The 20,388-nt window shown below is 38.6% G+C and overlaps 1 protein-coding gene across 1 annotated transcript in view; it reads right to left on the bottom strand.

Annotated features, from left to right (window-relative positions):
• The window catches only part of fstl4 (follistatin-like 4), a 159,150-nt gene that overhangs the window by 43,887 nt on the left and 94,875 nt on the right, over positions 1-20,388 (bottom strand). The window contains exons 5-6 of the mRNA XM_068331748.1: positions 5,514-5,701; positions 1,376-1,496 (exon numbers count right to left, since the gene is read on the bottom strand). Of these exons, the coding sequence (XP_068187849.1) occupies positions 1,376-1,496; positions 5,514-5,701 (309 nt within the window). The remainder of the gene's footprint in view (positions 1-1,375; positions 1,497-5,513; positions 5,702-20,388) is intronic.

Below are 20,388 nucleotides of genomic sequence, written 5' to 3'. Positions count from 1 at the left end.
ATTTGTTTGGTTTGGGTTTTTTTTTGGGGGGGGGGGGGGGGGGGGGCTGCTGGAGCAGAAATCCTTGTAGGGAAATGACCAGAAGGTAACATCAGAAGGTATGCAGAATCAACAGAGAAGAAGATCTAAAGGAGGATTACTGAGGACATTTACCCCCCCCCCCCCAATGCTCTGAATTATTTAGTCTCCAAAACACGAATAAAGTTTGCATTTCAGGTCACACAACTCGCTTATAAACAGGGCAAAATCCCACCTCACGTCATTTAGCTCCTTTATATGAATTGCTTTTTTCCAAGCTTGTGACCGTATTGAGAATTTCCACCCTGTTAAACACACCTGCGACTCCTGGCTGCTGCATTCCAGACCAATCGTTGGGGAGGGAGGGATGGGGGGGGCATTGATCGCATCACATGAAAACGCATAATCCTGCATTCCACACAAACACGAAAAACTTCCCCAGTTCCACATCACCAGCATCCTGAACACCAGATGGGCCACTCAAAAATAATCACCCCCTCTCGGTGGTCCCCCCCTTTTTTTTTTTTTGCAGCCCGACGCTTAACCTTGAGCATCATCTGATCAATAGCTTGTTTTATTGGTCCCAACCTATTCCTACAACTGCTTGTCAAACATAAAATGTATTAACAAACATGGCACAGACACCCCCATCCCCCCACCCCCCCATTTGCAGGCGGTGCCACCAGGTGAACAGATGACATGCAGCGTCAGCTCACCGGCCATCTGGAAGGTGAGGGGGGGGGTGTCAGACAGTACTAACACAAAGGATGCATTAAAGGAGCTGCTAGTGGAGCTTAATGGAGCTGCAAAACCGGAAGTTAAAGCCTCAGAAACGCTCACCTGCCCCCTGCGGAGTTACCACGGGGGGCAGTTTGTGGTAAATATAGGAAAAAAAAGGAATCTGTAGCAGCCAGAAAATGTGACCAAGACACATCAGCAACATTAGAGGTGTAATTGTGATTATGAGGTGAAACCTGCCTTTCAGTCGGCACTCAGGGTAAACAGTAGAGGTTATTATGGATGTTCCAGATGCTGTAATCACAGCCGGGTCTGGGCACATGGTCTACTGTGAAATGATCAGTTTATCGCTGGCCGAAACGCTTTCATCCTAAAGGATGGAGAGAAGCCGACTGATAAAAAGTGGGAGAATGAAGGTGAAAGTAGTCAAAGAATGAATGAAGATTGCGTTGTGTGGTTTGTTAACGGAAGCAAGTAAAGACAGTAATTTGTGGTGTACTGGAAAAATAAGATAAGGTTTCAATGTGCAGATTTATGTAGATGTTTGGGTATAATCTGTGTTTTGAGAAAGAAAGAGCAAGAAAATAAAGATTAGATAGAAAATCGTCCAAAGACTCACGAAAGGCCGTGTAGAACTCATGAAGGCTGAGGCGTCCGTCGTTGTTGTAGTCGTCGTAACGCAACAGGTCCTGCATGGTGCACTCCAGCAGGCTGTCCGCCAGCTGCTCCTTCAGAGAGATCTGACACACACACACACACACACACACACACACACACACACACACACACACACACACACACACACACACACACACACACACACACACAATAACAAAAGTCAAAGATAAAGTCAGTAGAACCTAGAGAAACATCACACCACCTCATAGCCCTGCATTGTTTCACTCAGATCTGTTTCATCCAACATGTGATAAGACTGAAGCAAATTATGCACATTCACTTTAAATGTAAATCAGACATTTTTAAAAGGGGAGCCAGTGAGATAGTAAACATGTCAGAGCTCTTCTAGTGGGGGAGTCTGGGCATGAACATCTTCTCTCATCCAGATGCACCTTCAAATATTTCCTGTTTGAGCTGCTGAACATCTGTAAGGAACTAAAGTGGTCATCTTTTATTAAAACACCTCCACCACTGGAGTGATTAGAGTTGAGTACGGACGTCTCCTGTTTGCTTTCACGTCTTGTTTTTCCCAAGTGCTCCACAAGTGGGTCTCCAGCAGCGCAAACAGCGATTTGAAACCAAATTTCAATCTGAATGTAATTCCCTTTTTAAGTGGTGTTAAGAACCGGCTTTTCATTCATTGGTAATAGAGAGAAGCCTGTGAGCTGGTTCAGGCACGCCACTTGAGCTGTACTCTGTAAACACACACACAGACACACACCCACACTATATGCCTCATTGTCCTCAAGCGTCATCAAACACACCCTCCACATTTGGTGCTTTGTTTAGGATGCAACACCCCCCCCCCCCCCCGCCTCTGCTCTGCATGCATATTACTTTTTTTTTTTTCCGATTGCAATTTTGTAAACTAAATGAAAATAAAGCATTGCAACCAATACTACATAGATCGTTATCAAAACCAAAGTTCTGCACCAAATAGAACACAATCATTATCATTAGTTGTGTCTAAACAACTAAGACACTGTTGGGTGAAAACGTAAAACACTCATCTTTAGAAAGCTGAGCCATAGTACAAAAATAGGTCAAATTGTCGAAAACTCCTTTTTTTTTTCCTCCAACAAATAAATGAAAATAGGAACAGCAGATATACTTACATTACAACTAAACTTTAAAAGAAAAATTACTGGAAAAAAAATTGAAGAAAAACTATATAGAAAAGAAAGAGGCAAGAAAAATAATTGTGACTTTATGTCATCATCACTCCCCAAAGCAGGGCTGTCAAAGTCCTTTACGCTGAGGGTCACATCAGCATCATGTCTGTCCTCAAAGGGCCAGATGTGACTAATAAATGTAACTAAATGTAACTCAGTGTAATGTAAAACAAATGTAACTACTCCTTAATGTTAATTAACTATAAATGTATTACTTAATAAAGTTACAAAAATTACAGTTACACAGAAAAAATATGTTTGCTTATTGCTCTGTTATAACAGGTTATTAATTATTCAATGAATAAAGACAAATAGCATCAAATAAAAGTTAGGACATTAACTTTGTTCAAAATGTTTGTGTCAAAGTTGAAATGCACTTAATTACTGCATTGTGGGAAACCTAGTTTTTGGTCAAATCACACTTTTGACCTATTTATTTTTAGACACTCTTACCTTTCATGCCCTCGTGGGCCACATAAAATGATGTGGAGGGCCACATTTGGCCCCCGGGCCTTGAGTTTGACAGTCTTAATATGAAAAAATTTGCGTGGAGTGATGTCATCGGAGCTTAGATGCCATATTCAAACCTTGTTTTTCTGCTGTCATATATGAAATGTAGAAATTGGAATCATTCTGAGAAAGATTCCATCTGTTTTAAAGTGGGGGGATGAAAAAAAAAAAGCAATCAATCATATAAGCGCTGTTCGTAATTGCTTGCATTTAAGAGCGATCTCTTCTCTTACCTCTCGTTTTTTGTGCATACTGTATCTGAGTTCATTCAAAGACTTTCCCCTGGGAAGATGTACTACTCTCTCTCTCACTGTTTGTCATTTATGAGGCCCCCCCCCCCCATTCCATTTTAGAGGCGTATCCTTCTCAGGGGATCCATCTTTGAATCGGTGATGTTAAGCAGTTTTAGGAAGATAAAGAGAACTCTCAGCTCAATAACTCCTGCTGTACTATATTTTGTTAAAGCAGCTGCCAATGAACAGAAGCGCATTGTGAATTAATAAAAGGGGGGTTGGGAGGGTCTCTGTCAAATGATAGCTTGAGCTGCAGCAGTCAATTCTACTCAGTCCCTTATAGATCACGTAGACGCATCGCCTGTCTCATTCTGTATTCAGGAACTGTCACATTTACAGGAAAGATGGCAAAGAGATTAAAAAACACACAAAAAAATAGTTCTGCTTCTTGTGTTTTTGTCATTCATTAAATTGTTTTCTTAAAGACAAGACGATCAATAATCATCTTGTCTCCAGCCAGTCTTGTAAATTCTGCTCATGGGTTCACATTGAAGCTGATATGGGGCAGAAGCTGGGTGCACCCTGGTTAAGTCGCCAGTTTATCTTAGGACCACATCAAAGTAACACCAAATTCACTGTACGGGTGTGTCTGTGTGTGCGTGTGTGTGTGTGTGTGTGTGTGTGTGTGTGGTTGTTTGTCTTTCACGTGGGCCAGTGATGCACTGGCAAAGCTTCTTGGGTGTACCCCATCCCTTACCTATAGCCAGCTGGGAAAGATTCCAGCATTAAAAATAAATAAATAAAATAGAAAATTAAATAAAAAATTAAACAAAACAAACAATAAAAAAGTAAAAATTAAATAAAAATAAAACAATAATAATTTCCCTGATAATTAATTTCCCTGATGGAACCTCCTTAAGGGATCAATAAAGTTATACTCTACTATGTCTACTCAATAACTGTGACAATCATCTCATTTTCAAGGAGATGGATGGATGGATTGGTGTAACAAACCCCCAGCCGTAACCTCAGAGCTTTTACATTTTTAATTTTTATTTTTTTTCAACGTGTTTGCTTCAACTGTTCTAGTGAAGGAGTTCAGTCCAGACGGATTCAGGCTGTCCAGGATAAACATTTAAGGAGATGGTGCTGGTAGTAGATAGATGTAACATCGGGTTTTATACTGGTTTTTGACGTTGATATTATGTTTTATTGAACAAATGTCATCAAAGTAGGTGCATGAAATGAAACTAGACAAAAAAAGCCTGGTTATTAGACACTATTGTGTGTTTGCTGCCTCACTGAATTGTTTGGCATTTAAATAAAATATTTCAAACCCGTGCTGCAGGATTTGACCCTGTCTGTCTCATCTGTGACAAAAAAAATGCATCACAAATTTCAGAGGATGTCTGGGTGGCTAAAATTGATGTAGAAGAATGTGTTATATAAATTTTTCCTTACATATCAGTATCAGTCATTGCCAGTCGTGACTGATCTGATTATTTTTGTAGGATCTCTGAGCAAATCTGATTTTCCTATCACTGCCGCTAGTACCGAAATCACCTCATCCCTTAGTATTAGAAGATGACAGTGTTCTCAATTTCCATTAATGCAGCATTGTTAGGTTCATTTTAATCCCACATATTGACTTTACAAAATGTGTTTTCTTTCGACTGCCACTCTTCAATTTTCACATAATTAAGCGCTGGAGCACATTTAAAATTAGACATTGAGCCTTCGACAGTTTATTCTCTCCTGCAGGCTGTGTGGAACATGGTTCGTTGAATTCTAGCAGTGATAGCACAGCATTGGGTCGGGAGGAGTCCAATTAACACCCATCTCTGATGCCCATTTCCTGACTCCAGATGATACCCGCAATAATCTCATTTCCTCAGCCTGCAGACGTCATTGCCAGTCTTTTCAACTGTCCCTTTCCAATCAGAGCCACGCTGCGATGATAACCTCAGTAAACATTTAGAAAAATCAGATGATTAAATGTTCCAGCCACATGTCACTCATGTCCTAATGGCAGCTAGGATGGAGTCACATGTCTTCCTGTAAACAACCTTATTATTCCATCGCAAATGTAGCGTTTCTGAAATGTGCATTTGTTTTTAAATGTGTTTATATTTTCCAAGCTGGTTTTTTTTTTTTTTATTCCCACCTTGTCCAGCTCGTCGCTGACCAGCCGGCCGTCCTGGTCCACGTCCAGGTACTGAAACATGCTGTTCACCAGCTCTCTCTTTGCCTCCATGTCTCCCTGGCTCTGCTCTCCTGTCTTCAGCACCTCAGGTTGCATATCCAGCAGCATGCTCTTCAGTCTGTTGTACTCTGACATGGTGCATGTGTTTCCTACAAAAGAAAACCATTTATTAGCTTCAGTTACACAACCTGAAGCTTAAGCACTGGAGGTGCACACTGGATTGAAACCAAACAAAACCAAAAAAAAAGCAGGAGAAAAGGAGGGAAAAGCTTTGCATTGTGCATGCATTGTGCACGTCCTGCAGTGTTGACTCATTTAATTGAAACGGTTAGATTTTTGTTTGCATTTTTTTTTTTTTTTTTTTGTTTTTGCAAAGCTTTTCCAGTTGCAAGGGGTTGCAATTAATTATAAGTAATCCTTGAATCCATATGCAAACAAAAGGTAAATATCCTCATTTAAAGCCTCCTTTGCTGCGGGATTAGAGCTCCTGCCTGAAACCAATCTGTTTTTTCTGTCTCTGCCTGGTGATGTACAGAAGACAAACCAAGAGCCCGCAAATTAATCACGGCCACCACTCTGCATTTTTCTTCACACTTGAAATCAGGAATTATGCAAAATATGTCTATCCCATGCTGTGAAGGACCAGATACAAATGGAGAGCAGGAAAATACAGAGTGACACAAAGGGGGAGGCAGACATGTTCTTACAGTGCTTTAGCATCACCTGAGCCTGATGACATGAGGAGACATAGTGAGGGGGTGGGGGGGATGTAAAGTCAGACATTTGGTTATAAGAAACCCAAAAAATGTCTATAATGAATAATTATTGCACTTCCTAATCGCTGCAGAACAAGCTCCCTCCCCCACTGAGAGTACATGAGAATAGTTCTCGCTGCCTAATCCCTCCTATTCAACAGCTGTCATTGGAAATGAATGCAGAGCGACAGACTCCATGTCAAACATTAATTTTGCTTCTCCTTTTAGTTCCAAACTTCCAGGTTTGACTCCAGAGCGAGTTTATCTCTGTAACCACAACCACCTCTGCTGTGAATGTCTCAGTGTGGATAGAATTTAAGACAACACCTCCTGCTGTGTTGTGTTGAAGTGCAAACGAAAGGGGCACAGTCTGAGATGCTGATGGATTTGTGCTTGCAGACAAACTAACAACTCGCTTCCTGGTGTTCTAAGTCGTCTCATTTTCATGAAAAGCTCAAGATGACACTGAAATGAGTCTATGAGAGAATGACCTACACTTAACCTGACCTGACTTTACACACCGTCTCACACTAAAACCCAAACCTTCTGTTGTGTTTCGGCCGTCCGTTAACACGTGAACACACCCCAGAGTGGAACTTACGTAAGCTTCACCCAGCGCCATCGCTGTCAAACAGGAATACTGAAACACCATTGAACACTATGACAACACAGATACTTCTTTCTTCCTGCACACTTTATTTTGTTCACAGACAGCAGGCACCCTACTATGGCCAAAACCACAACATAAAAAACAACTGAAGACTGTTTGGTTTGGTTGTGATGCAGACTCTGAGTTTATCCTGGGATGTTAAGTTATTCCAACAACCACTACTACAGACTGCAGTCTTTTTAATCACTTAAATGTATTTAGGTCTTAAGGGATTGTTGAGGAAACAGAATGAAAATGCAAAGAAAAACAATCAGCAGTAACATTGTCATTTAAAGGTCCCATATTATATTCTTAATCAATCTCACGCAGCTGTCAGACGTCCAAATACACTCTATTCTAAATGTGTTGCTCCAAAATGATCGGCGCTCCTGGATTTCAGCTCTCTAAAAGTCCCTCCAATGATCTCTACTGGGAACAGGCTGTTTGTGTGCCTTACCTTTACTTTAAAATGCTCATGCAAAAATGCTAATAAGTCATGTTAATTTGTGCAAACAACAACTGAGCAACTTGTGTGTCTAGCTCTGAGTGACGACATTGTGACATACCGATATACCCGGATTTCTTTTTTTTAGTTTTATTTTTTTTTAGTTTTAATACGGTTTATTAAAACTTGTTTAACGGTTTCCAGTGTTGGTATAAAATACAAATTAAATTTCATAATTTTTATCAGCGTAGATTTGTCGTATTCTGCGACACATGTTTGTTTCAGCTTGGGGTGGTGTCAGGCAGCAGTTGTCAAATAACAAAAACAAAAAATAATAAAAAGAGTCATGTGGAAAGACGTTTTCAGAGAAGGCTTGCTATAATGCGATTGCATTATTTCTGCAGAAATTAGAGGAGCACAAAGATAGATTTAAGCAGTGCATTGCATCTGCTAGTTTTGTTGCAACCCAGGAGATAATAAAGTGTGGAAAACCATTCACAGATGTAACTGCATGAAGGATTCGTTCATTAAAACATCCCAGCACCTATTTTAAGATAATACAGAAAATTAACGATGCTTTCCTCCGCAAACACAGTGAAGGCAATTCCATTAAAATGGCATCACCAATCAACCAGTTAGGTTCCATTTTTTTTGTTTTTGAATCCTCAAAATAAAAACTACATAAAAAATCTGATTCCATGATTGTATTTCTATAATTTCATCAATTCAGCAAAACACAAGACATTAATATTGTGATGATAGTTAAACTTTAAACACCACCATAGAGCAGAGTAGTCATGCTGGGTATCATTGTCTCCAGGAAAATAAATATTTAATCATGAATGCTCATTACATATTTGTAGCCTACTTAGTCACCTTGATAGTAGAGCTGATGTACACTTACAGCATGTGTTGCCTTCATTGTGCGGATTATATTAGGCTTTTAATTGTTTGTGGCCCCAGACAGATGAGTTTATATATATATTTATATATAGTGATCAGAAAAATATGTTTTTTCATAATATGAGCCCTTTAAATGGAGCCTAATAATATAGAGCAGGATGTTAGTGAAAGAAACAGTGAGTCTTTTCTCTAAAAATAGACTTGTGCACATAAACATTAGAATTTTATGCAAATTGGAAATAAAATGAAACTGAAAATGACAGAAACTGACAGGTCGTGAAGTGGGTTGTTGTTGTTTAAATGGCTACATAGCAGACTAAACCAAGGGAATAATAAAGTTAGGTATTGGGCAGCTAATTAGCCATAAATTAGCCATAAATACATGCGTCACACAGTTAAATGATTTCATTCAGGCAGAATGGTGTTCCTGAAGCAGCTGGAACCAGTACTTGTTCTTGTCTGTTTCTGCCTGTCTTCTGAGCAGCGGATTCATTTACATTTGGTCTCTGGTGTGAAACAGCTGTCCACAGATTCATAAAGGGCAAACGCACAATTACAGGGATTGGAACAACAACTTGTGGGCCGTGTCTTCCAATATTAATTTTTGTTTTCTCCTTTTAATATGTGGGAGCTTTTGCTCTTTTCAGTGTTGCTGCCAGAGGCCAGGTTTTATTTGATTAGCACTGACAGCCACGCATGAACACCCACGCAAAGACAAAGCAAATGAAACACCCCAATGACATCCCAGCCCGCAGCACCAGCGACCTTTTACAAAAGCGAAGACTCGTGCAACGCGCGGACCAAGACGAAGGGCACGCCTCTGTTCGGGCAGGCAGTTAAGTCAAGGACTTGACTAAATCCCTGTTCAATGTTATTTTATGGGAGGGAAGCGAGGCGTGAGGTGGATCAGACATGAGGGATCATCGCCCTGCCGTCATCCCCGTCGCTGGGTTAGAAGGACAGAAACAAATGAACAACCCAACACTGATTTACATGTAATAAATGGAAGGAACAATCCACGTTTGTTTAAAAAAAAGAAAGGACTGACACTGGGGTTTTTTCTGCTGCAAAGATATATATAAATATTTTCAAGTCCCTTTATATAAGAGGAGACATCTTCCACCGGTGCTGCCGCACTGACAGAAGCTGATTAAGGTCATAAATTACTTCTGACCTTCTTTCCTCCTCAGCCACACATTCAATCCTCTGGCTGTAGCGGGTAAGTGAATGTTACACCTGGATATTACTATGATTCACATTTTCTTTATTGCTGAGTGAATGTCTTTTGATACAGTCCCACTTGTTCTGCTGAGCGCAGCAGCTGCAGCAGAGGCAGAGAAATATCTGTCTGTAATACAGAGCATCCATCCCTGACTCTAACACTGTTTTATTGTTCTAGAGGGACCAGGACTCCATTTATTGCCCCTGCTTGAAGTGTTGGCTGCTTAAGTGAGTGATCCGAAGCTGCTCGCGCCGTGGACGCCCAATGTCCCGGAGCCACGGTTCCTCTCCACGGCTCGCAGCAGCCTCTGAATCCCCATTTTAAAATGTCAGGCGGAGAAAAACTGAGCGAGGACAAACAAGAGAAGACAGTTAGGGTTAGGGTTAGGGTCATTCTCCTGAATGAATGAATCAAAAGCAAGTAAAATTAGCTTCTTTTTTTTCTGTTGTAAAAATTCTGTTCTGTAGAATCAATAACTTTCAAAGTGTTGCATGTCTCTCCAGTGGTAATGGTGTGACACCAGCCGCTGTGACATTGTGTGGACAACTCTACAACTCCACGTAGAAGTTGTATTTTAAAATGTTACGTCATGTAGTTTAAGTACAGTGCACTTTTTGTGGAAATTATGCAAATATAAAGTACTAAAAAGACTAAAAAAAAATAAAAATCAGAGTTCAAACATTTAAATAGTAATAATAATAATTGTTATTATTATTATTAATAATAAAAATATTAATATCAATAATAATATGTAATAATAATAAAAATAAAATGTATTAATAATAATAAAATGTATTAATAATAATAATAATTGTCAGAAGAATTTGTTCACAAATGGAGTGATTCAAAAGGCACAAGTCATTTAAACGTCCACTTCCGTTCATGTGTGGATGAATCAAACCAACTCAAACTCTGCTGTACTTGGCTACAGCTAAAAGGCAGAAGGATGGAAAAGAAAGACATCAATCCTTCAGATGACGAAACCTCCATACAATACCCTCCAGGATGTAAAAGTGTTCCCAGTTAAATTTATGTCTCCCTGACCTCCCCCTGGCTGAAATGATGGGATTATTTACTGTCATACTGTCCGTGCGCTGGTAATATGCAGTGGTGATGGACCTCCTATCCAGATAATTATGAATGTGATTGGCACTCTTTGCTCCAGAGGGCAACAAGGTCTAAGAGAGCAGAGCCAATCTTAGAAGGGTGGCACCAGTCAAAGCAGAGCTCCATGTTGTATAATCACTGCTGGCAGCTGTTTAAATCGGCTTAGAGCTTCATCATCTAACTAACGTTTAGTCTGTGACAGCTGCGACAGAACAGTCAAACCTTCAACTTCATTGATTTTAATATTTATCATACTGTATGTTCAGTTAGATGACATATTGAAGTTGTATGATGAATGAGAAGAACACCTGAAAATAATTCAGTGGAAAACAAAAAGGTTAAATGATTCATAAAAGTCATCAGATATTTTTTATGCAACAAATAACAGACAGAATTTTTACAACATCTTTGATGACTAGAATTAAGTGACTTATTCTCCAAAATTTCTGCAAATGTTCTCAATTAAAATCTGATTGACTCTGTTTTTATATATTCAGAAAAAATAGACATTTTCAAAATTTGTTTAATGGCAAGTCTTTTTTTTTTAGTTCCAAGAAATATGTTATCAGATAATATAATAACCCTTTATTGTTTTGTGCGATCGTGGCAGCGGGGGGGCATACATAAATACTGAAATAATATACATACATATTAACATATGCAACATATGAAATATACATAGTCACATGTGGTAAACATATTAACATATATCTTATGGATGGATAACTTGAGACAACAACTCAGGTGAACTTTGCGTGAAAGCTGAGATAGCTTTTCCAGTTGCAGCTTGTTGGATATGTTATAGTTGTAAGGCAGAAGTAGTTTGATCCAAATTATTATTTATGCATTATTTATTATGATTATTTACAGTATATATTTATGATTCATTTAATATTAAATCAGGATTATTTATTCAACAGAGACGATCCTGCCCTTGAGAGTGCTTCCCAAATGATTCCAGAATGTTGGAAATGCAGGATAATCAAGAAAAAAAAATTCAGTCATATTTTTTTATAAATTAAAGCACAAAATAAACCATTATTGATCATAAATATCTATTTAAAAATACCTTTAGATGGCTGGGACGGTGAGGGGAATGGAACTGGAGCACACTGTCATGTTATGAAGACCTAACTGACTGCTTCAATGTGATTGGAGGACCGGAGGAGCGAGGTGACGAGCTGTGACGATGTCATCATGACCAGACTGATGGATTTAACAGTCTTGCTTTCTAAATGAATATCCCATGTGGGACCATTGTTATGAAGGTATAATTGATGATGTGAGCAATAATCCCCAGCACTTATATGTGATGAGTCAGAGTTGAAGAGACTCCCACGCCTGACTCCAGCAAACTCAAAGTGATGCCTGTAGTTTAGAAGCTGCCTGCCAGTTATCCTTACATACATTCTGCAGAGTGGATCAGTGTGTGCTCAGGAAGTCTTATCAGAGCTAGTGCAGCTTGGCGCTAACTAAATGAGAAACCTACTACAACACAAAAGTTACCTGTAAAGGAGTGAAGGAGAAATAGTCCAGTAGCATTCACTCCCTGGATGCCTGCAGGTTGAGCATCCAGACCGAGTTTCTCAGTTCTCTCATCAGCACCGTGCACATGGTCGTGTATCTGTTACTCCCTTCATTTCCCCTGGATGTGACTCTTTTTCAATCTTTGAGAGACAACCATCAGTCTGAGGAAGAGTGTGACTTCTAAGGACAGAGTTTATAGTCGACATCAGATTCCCCCTTTCTGGTAAATAAATAATAATAATAATGGATTAGATTTATATCGGGCTTTTGTAGATTCTCAAGGCGCTCACAGTGGTTCCATCATTCATTCACTCCTCATTCATACTCGGTGATGGTAAACTACATGTGTAGCCACAGCTGTCCTGAGGTAGACTGATGGAAACATGGCAGCCAATCCTCACCTCATCCTCACCAGTGGACTCTCCAACCACCACTAGATCATTCATTCATTCATTCATGTTCTGAACCATTCTGGGTCGTGGGTGTTGTCTGAGCCCATCTCAGTCGACTCACTAGGTAGGGAGGTACTCCAGACACTTTGCCAGTGCATCACAGAGCCACATGAAAGACGAACAACCGCTCACGCACACAATCCCACTTCTAAACCAACCAATCCACCTGATGTAAATGTTTTTGTAGACACATACCAACTACATCCAGAAAGGACTCAAACCTGGGACCATCTTGTTGTGACACGACTACCCACTACACCACCGAATATTCACACACATTCACACAGCAGTTAATGCCCTCACTGGAGGCAAGTGTGCTGAAGTGTCTTACAACATTAATGACTGGAAGAGCGGGATTCAAACTGCCAATCCTTCAGTCATTGGACGACCTGCTCTACCACCTGAGACACTGCCATCCCATAAATGTTTGCAAAAGTGACTACAATTTCCATCAAGAGAGACAATCAAATGGCGTAAAGACTTTATATTACAACAGATGATGTCTGACAATTAGTCCGTCAGGGATTCTTTGGTGGATTCCACACTGTGGTGACGGTGGTGGCTGATGGCTCTGACAAAATGAGGAAGTTGGAGAGTCCGTAAAGCCTGGGGAACAAAGATACGCATGACAGAAGTAACAGCAGCATAAAAGAGTTGATTCACAAAGCAGGTAGCTCTACGTTTTAAATGTCACTACTTTTTAAAGAAAGGATTCAAGATATTGTTTTTTTTCTTTATCGATTTTAAAAAGAGTAATTAAAATAATAAGCACAGAATGCTAAAGAGAGTCTGCTATGGTATAAGGGAGTATTTAGAGAGTTGTAGCTGTTCTGTTTTTATAGCCTTTGTATTGGTTTCTACTCATTGCATGAACCTTACAGCTCGTACATAAGGCTTCATCCTAACGGCTGCTGTTCATTGTCTCTGGTGACGGCGGCCTCTGGAGAGAGGTGAAACACACAAAACAGCTGAGAGAGCTGGATTCAAAGCAGCAACAGGGACAGCTGTATTGAAACATCAGCAATAAACTCCATCTCATATAATTATCTGAGACTCCCGTTGTCTCTGAATGTGCCACTTGTCTGCTGTTCCAACTGTTGTGTGTGTGTGCGTGCATGTGTGTGTTGGTGTGGGTATGCACACTGGCTTCTCTTTTTTTAAATAAGTCAAGTCTCAAAAACTGACATGTTCAATAATGTCTCTAAAGCAGAAAAGTTGCATTAAGACACAGTATTCTGTTAGATGCATTAGAGAAGTCTTTCATAAGGGGTGGTATAGACTCTAAAAGCTGCATGCCACCCATCAATAAACGCTCAAACCACACAGTCTAACACACGGCAGGCAGCGCCGCTGTCTGCTTTTAATTATAGGGGATGGAGTTTCATTTAAAATACGTCTCAAAAAAGTTATTTTATGTTTCCCGTGAGAAGTAGATAATTATTCCATCAGTATCAGTAAAAACATCAATTTTGTTCATTCTTAAGTGTCACCCTAGATGTTTTAATAATACGTGCATGGAGACGTGAATGGAGACGAATCATGAAAGCTCAGACTGTTCTCAAAGTTTGAGACAAATCTCACCAGAAACCAAAAGAAATTAGCCAATTATACAAATACTTTTTGTAAATGTGTCTCAGATCACATTAGTGTTCCACATAGTTAGTTTTCACTTGGCTGAAAGGGGGGGGGGGGGTCTGCACGTCTATCATACAGACAAAATCATCTAGTTTCCATTAAGCAGCAGTGGAGACTGAACCTTAATACTGTGTCACCTAACAGCTGCTTGATTCTCCCAAGACATTTTATTGGCATTTCTTTTCATGCACATTCTCAGTCAACATTATTTTCTGAACAATATTTTTTCATTCCTATCGACAAACTGTAGTTTCTCACAAAGTGCAACCTCCTACCTGCATGTGGTTTGAGCTGTAATGGCAGCAACATCCTGTCTAATGGAGACTAAAGTGGTTTACATAGTCTTCAACCACAACATGGCCAGCGGGACCCATAAAACAAATAAAACATGGGCAGCAAAAGCAATACAAAGAATCAAATTTTTAATGCAGCAGATAGATTATGTATTATGAATGCAGAGCGAAGATGATTTCATAGATTATGTATTATGAATGCAGAGCGAAGATGATTTCACCAGGAGATCACAGATGGCAGCAGAGCTCAGGTGCAGCTCCTGGACCTGATTCCTATTTAAACTGGGTTTGAAAAGCTCAGTTCACTCAAACAAGTCATTTGAATGCTATCAGAATGGCTGCGGCCCTGCTCAGAATAACTGGGCCCCCATTCCCCTCAATGATATCCAAATCCTGGAGAAAGCTGTTTTGAAATGCTATTTTTATGGAATGATCTTCCCTGATCTCTGCCCGTTCCTCAGCTGCCAGAAGAGTCAAGCTTTCCTGAGCGCCGAGGCTTACAGACCCAATCAAACTGCAAAGAGTGGATTCAAATATGCATTGATTACCAATTTTTACTCCAATTATGAGGTCTGAAAAACTTTTTTTTTTAAATATTCAGTACATTTTGAACCAAAGACACCATGTTTGTTTTTTTCCTTGCAGCCTTATTATTGAATTTTTAAAGTAATTATTGCTGTATAATACTTTTTAAGTAGAATATTTACTTCATATGTGAAGCAAATATTCATACTTGAAATTTATAATATTTTTAAATGTCAGTTTTCAACGACAGTAATTAAAAAAAAATCTGCTGCATAAGGAATACTAATTTGGTCCAATATTTTCCCAGAAGGAAAGATAAATTGGTGAAAAACATGGGAGCTAATTTCAACTGTGATGACAGCCCTCAATTATAGTGAGCATGTTTCCCACTGCACTAATGAGAGACAGTCGTAATGTGTTTGTTCATTTCTTCTAGCCATTTGCTTGTTGGTACATAAAGGTTAACATGTTTTGCTCCCTTTCATTCTTTTCCGCTGTCGATCAGAGACGATGGCTGCAGTATAAAATAAGAAATATACGTATATATTCAGATTATCTGTGTCTTAACCCTTTAAAGATGGAACTATTAAATAATTTGGCAGAAAAATCAGGTTTTGGAAAATAAGGTCTGAATGGAACCTTCTGACAAATTTATAGAAAATGTTTTTTAATGTAAATTTTTGTTCATGTGAGCTTTAATTTGCATAATTTTTTGCTAAATTCATCATTTTTGTGTGTGCAAAATGCAGATGAATGCGTGTGTCTGAACGTATACATCAGGTTTTTCAGGAAAAAATATCAAACTTTTGATATAGAAGTCTCAAAATCCTGAAAGACCAAGTGTATAAAATATGATCGACTCGGTTTTAAAGGGTTGAAGAGACTGTTATTACAGACATGCTGTTATTATGCGATTCCACTGTATACTATTCATTCTAAAACCTTCTTTTGTTCCTCTTTTATTTGAACTTTGGGGGAGAAATGATGAGCTGACAGACTATCGGTTTTGAGATGAAGCATCTTCTCGTCCTTTGGTCGGGTCAAGAGCTGCAGAAAAAAGACTTTTTCACGACGCCCACCCGCCAGAATATTAAAATGTTTCTGCGTCGTAACTCAGCCGACAATTATGAAGACAATCACATCACAGATCATATTTTCTCTCTGCTTGGCTGAATATTCCGAACATATTGTACTCAATGTCCTACTTTTTTTTAATGAAAAGAAAGAGAATAAATGAAACAATAAATCATACTGTTAGACGTCAGAGGGCTTCTGACTGCTCTGAATACCAAATTGTTTCCCCCAAGGTGGACTGATATTGACTCATTAGAGATTTACAACTGGAGACCTCCTCTCTGCCAGCAGGTAGGAACAGCAGTGGAGGAGGCCATTAACCAGTCAACAAAACTAATGAAGGGGGAAATTAACAAAGCACAAACAAATAACACGTGTATTTGTGAATTCCCTGCCTGTCTGCTGTTGATATGGCACTATGCCTCTTCTGTTCATTATTGGAAGCTATCTGGGTCACACATATCTATCACTGTTGGGGAAAAATCATCAAAACCAAGCAATAAAATAAATATATATGAAGCATATATAAGAAATATGGTTTTTAAAAATGCAGTTGACCAGCAGTGAGGCGACCGGGATGAACTGTGAGTGATTCAGCCTCCTCACTAATAAAAGAGTGACTGCAGCATAAATAAATTATTATTGAGGACCATTGGGGAGATTAAAAATTTACTTCATTTGGACCATGTAACCCGTCAAGTGCTCTCCATGAGTTCATACAGTAGCTTCCATTAGGAATGGAGTTCTTAATCACATAACAGATATAAGTGGGAGTTGGTTCTTCAGCTGACACCTCCTCAACTGCAAAGGCATGTGTCAAAGCATGTATTTATAATTATCACAAAAATATATAAAAATATATTAAAATGTAAAATATATGAAACATGTAAAAGATTTTGTTGCAAGACTAAAAGAAGCATTGATCTCATTAAAAGTTGACCCACTTTTATGGGATTAAATTATGAGAATACATGCAGACAAAAAATAGTATATTATACACACACACACACACACACACACACACACACACACACACACACACACACACACACACACACACACACACACACACACACACACACACACACACACACACACACAATTATCAAAAGTATAGTCCCAGAATAAACAACCGTTTCCTTCTAGAAGTCTCTCAAAAGAATTTTGTAATTCTCTAATCCAGTGATGCAGAAGGAGTTTTTCACATTACACAGAAACCCATAATAAATTGTCAAATGTCATAATGAGGATTGGTTTAGTTATCCTTCAGTAAATAAATAATAGTAAATTATGCACAGTAAAGATAATGTTTGCAATTTAGAATTGAATTCAGCAATTTATCTTTTTTTTAATCATAATTCATTCCGCTTAATTTAATTCAGAATTTAATTGCATTCCGTCAAAAGTGATAAAACTGAATGTAGAAGCTACTTACAGATGTGGGGGTCTTTGGTTTAAACACAGTTAGTTCAAATGTTTAGGCACATGTTGAACAAAACTAAGAAGCTAACATTAACATAAACTGGCAGCCTGTATTAAAACATGGGCTGGCATCGGGGCAGATCTGGGTCAGTCGGTCACAAACAGTACAACATGGATAAAACAGTGAACCCTGGAGTGTTCCTGTCTGCAGCAGCAGCTTACATGAGAGAATACAGTTCATTAGTGTTCTTTCTTTAATTACCAAAGTCCCTGTGGAGGAGTTATGATGGCTAAGCTGAATTTCTCCAGAATAATCCAAGCAAAAGCAAAGTTAAACAGACAAATCCAGTCAAGCAGGCTTCATTTTCTTATGTAATGCTTTGTATAGATGCTCTTCAGTCACCTGATGGTGTTCAGAGGAACGTCTGAGAGCCATCCGGGTCCACTATCAGTACAGATTGTTAGTGTTATTATGGGGTCTTCAGTGTTCTTAGGTTTACTGAACACAGCTGGACTTTTTAAGGCTTGAAGGTATTTCCTTCCATCAGCTCAGCGACCGTGGGGCGTAGCGGACATTAAATCAGGTCGTTAATATTTTAAAACTCTTAGCCTGCATGTCGAACATGGACTCAAGGTCAATGCACTATAGACTACTATCATATTAACTACATTCATACAAAATGACTTGATTATTGATTTATAAGGAAAATAATATCTTCCATTTCCACTTCCCATCATGCTTCTTCCTTATTACCATCTTTTCTATTTCACCAACTAAACACTCATTCATGAAGGTTACTTTTATTTGAAATACTTACATTTTTGTCACTACTTTTGTCTGGATGTATTGTCTGGCCTTACAGTGACTGTTTCAGGGGGACGTTACACCATCAGACCCACTAGATCCTGTCTATGACAGGGGGGGTCAAACTCATTTTCACTGAGGGCCACATCAAAACAATGGCTGTACTTAAAGGACCAGATGTAACTAATAAATGTAACTAATTGCAACTCAGTGAAATGTAAAAACAATGTAACTACCCCGTAACGTTAAGTAACTATAAATGTATTACTTATTGAAGTTAAAAAAATTAGTTGAAAGTACAAAAAGTACAAAATATATTTGTTTGTTGCTCTGTTATAAAATAAATCTTTTTAAATTTGTCAGGTTATTAAACCCACAGAACTCCATCAATCAAGGATCAAACTATTTAAAGAAATACAGAAAAATAACATCAAACACAAGTTAGGACATGAACTTTGTTCAAAATGTTTTTGTCAATGTTAAAATGGGCTGAATTACTGCATTGTGGGAAATGTAGTTTTTGTTCAAAGCACACTTTTGGCCTATTTATTTTAAGACACTGACTTTTTATGCTCTTGCGGACCACATGAAATCATGTGGCGGGCCACATTTGGACCCCGGGGCCTTGAGTTTGACACATGTATTCTATGAGGACGTGTTAATGTCGTCCCTTTGTCTGTCCACAGAGGCAATTTAGACAAAACAGTGGGGTTTTAAATTTTTTTTTTACTGTTTCTGCTGCTCTCTCATCATCTAGAAGAATAAATATTCAGGGAGCAATTAGTGCAAATGAAGAAAGAACATCTGAAACTAAGATCCCAAGCAGTGAATTAACAGCCATTGTCTCTGAGGAGAGGGAGGACAGGAGAACACACAGCATGAATATTTAAATGTTCAAAAGCCTCAATACATAAAATATTAATTGTCATTTGAAGTCTCTGCACTATTATATCTATTATATTTCACACAGTATAGCATGTGTGTGTCAGAAAATGCAGAAAACCCAATACCTCACTCATAATTAATGTTTTTTTTTCTCAACCAAATAATATAAATTTAAGTCTGTGTCCTTTTTGCTTTCTCAGCAGCAATCACCTTTAATTAACACTAAGTTGCATTATAGTGTTCATCATAATATGATCTAATTTCCACTATTTCCTACACAGGAAGACTTTTATAGATTATGCTAATCCCACTCTCACTGCAGATACTTGGGTGTTCAGAACAGCTCTAATCAAATTAGTCTTAATCAGACAGGCTTTAGTTACGAGTGTCAATAAAAATTAAATCCACTTATCTCAGCTTAGTATTTATGATCTCCTTGCTCTAAATAATGTTATTCACTTATTCACACACTCAAATGAATGAAGTGATAAACTCAGTGAGACCGCAGACAGAATGCATTTCTTGTTCTTTATCCAACCGTTGATTAATTATATTAGAAAACAACCTTTTTTTTCCATTAATTCATAATGTGTGAGCAGATGAGTGTCAGGTATTTCACTTTAGTGCATAAAATTTAAAGATTGGACTAAAAGATGAGGCAAAAGATGATGATAGACGAGGCGAGGGAAGTGAGAAATAAAGTTATGGAGTTCAACAAAGTGCAGAAATCTTATTTCATAAGAGCAGAAAAAAAAATCCTGCTGACACCAGTTAAAACTTAATTGGCAGAACGCCGCCTCCTGAACCACATTTTACATGAGATGTTAAGTCGAATGAGTAATTTTACTGCATATAAATGAAGCTTTCAGGGGAGGAGGCTGTTCATTCTTAGACAGGGACGGTTAAAATATAACATTAACACACATTTACACAATAAAGGATGTATAGTAACCTCATTACACACCACAGACACATGCATAGGAGCAGACTGCAGCTACCATCATCAAAAACTATGTCCAAGTACCACAAGAAAGCAGTTTACTATTAGTTTTATCAATGCTGCAACCGCTTACAAATAATTAACGGTAAAATATTCCACATGGCATTTGAATACACTTATTTGATGTCATTTGAAAA

This window comes from Antennarius striatus, chromosome 13 (assembly GCF_040054535.1).
Source record: "Antennarius striatus isolate MH-2024 chromosome 13, ASM4005453v1, whole genome shotgun sequence".
Classification (NCBI taxonomy): domain Eukaryota; kingdom Metazoa; phylum Chordata; class Actinopteri; order Lophiiformes; family Antennariidae; genus Antennarius; species Antennarius striatus.
This window is presented reverse-complemented; position numbering and strand designations above follow the sequence as displayed.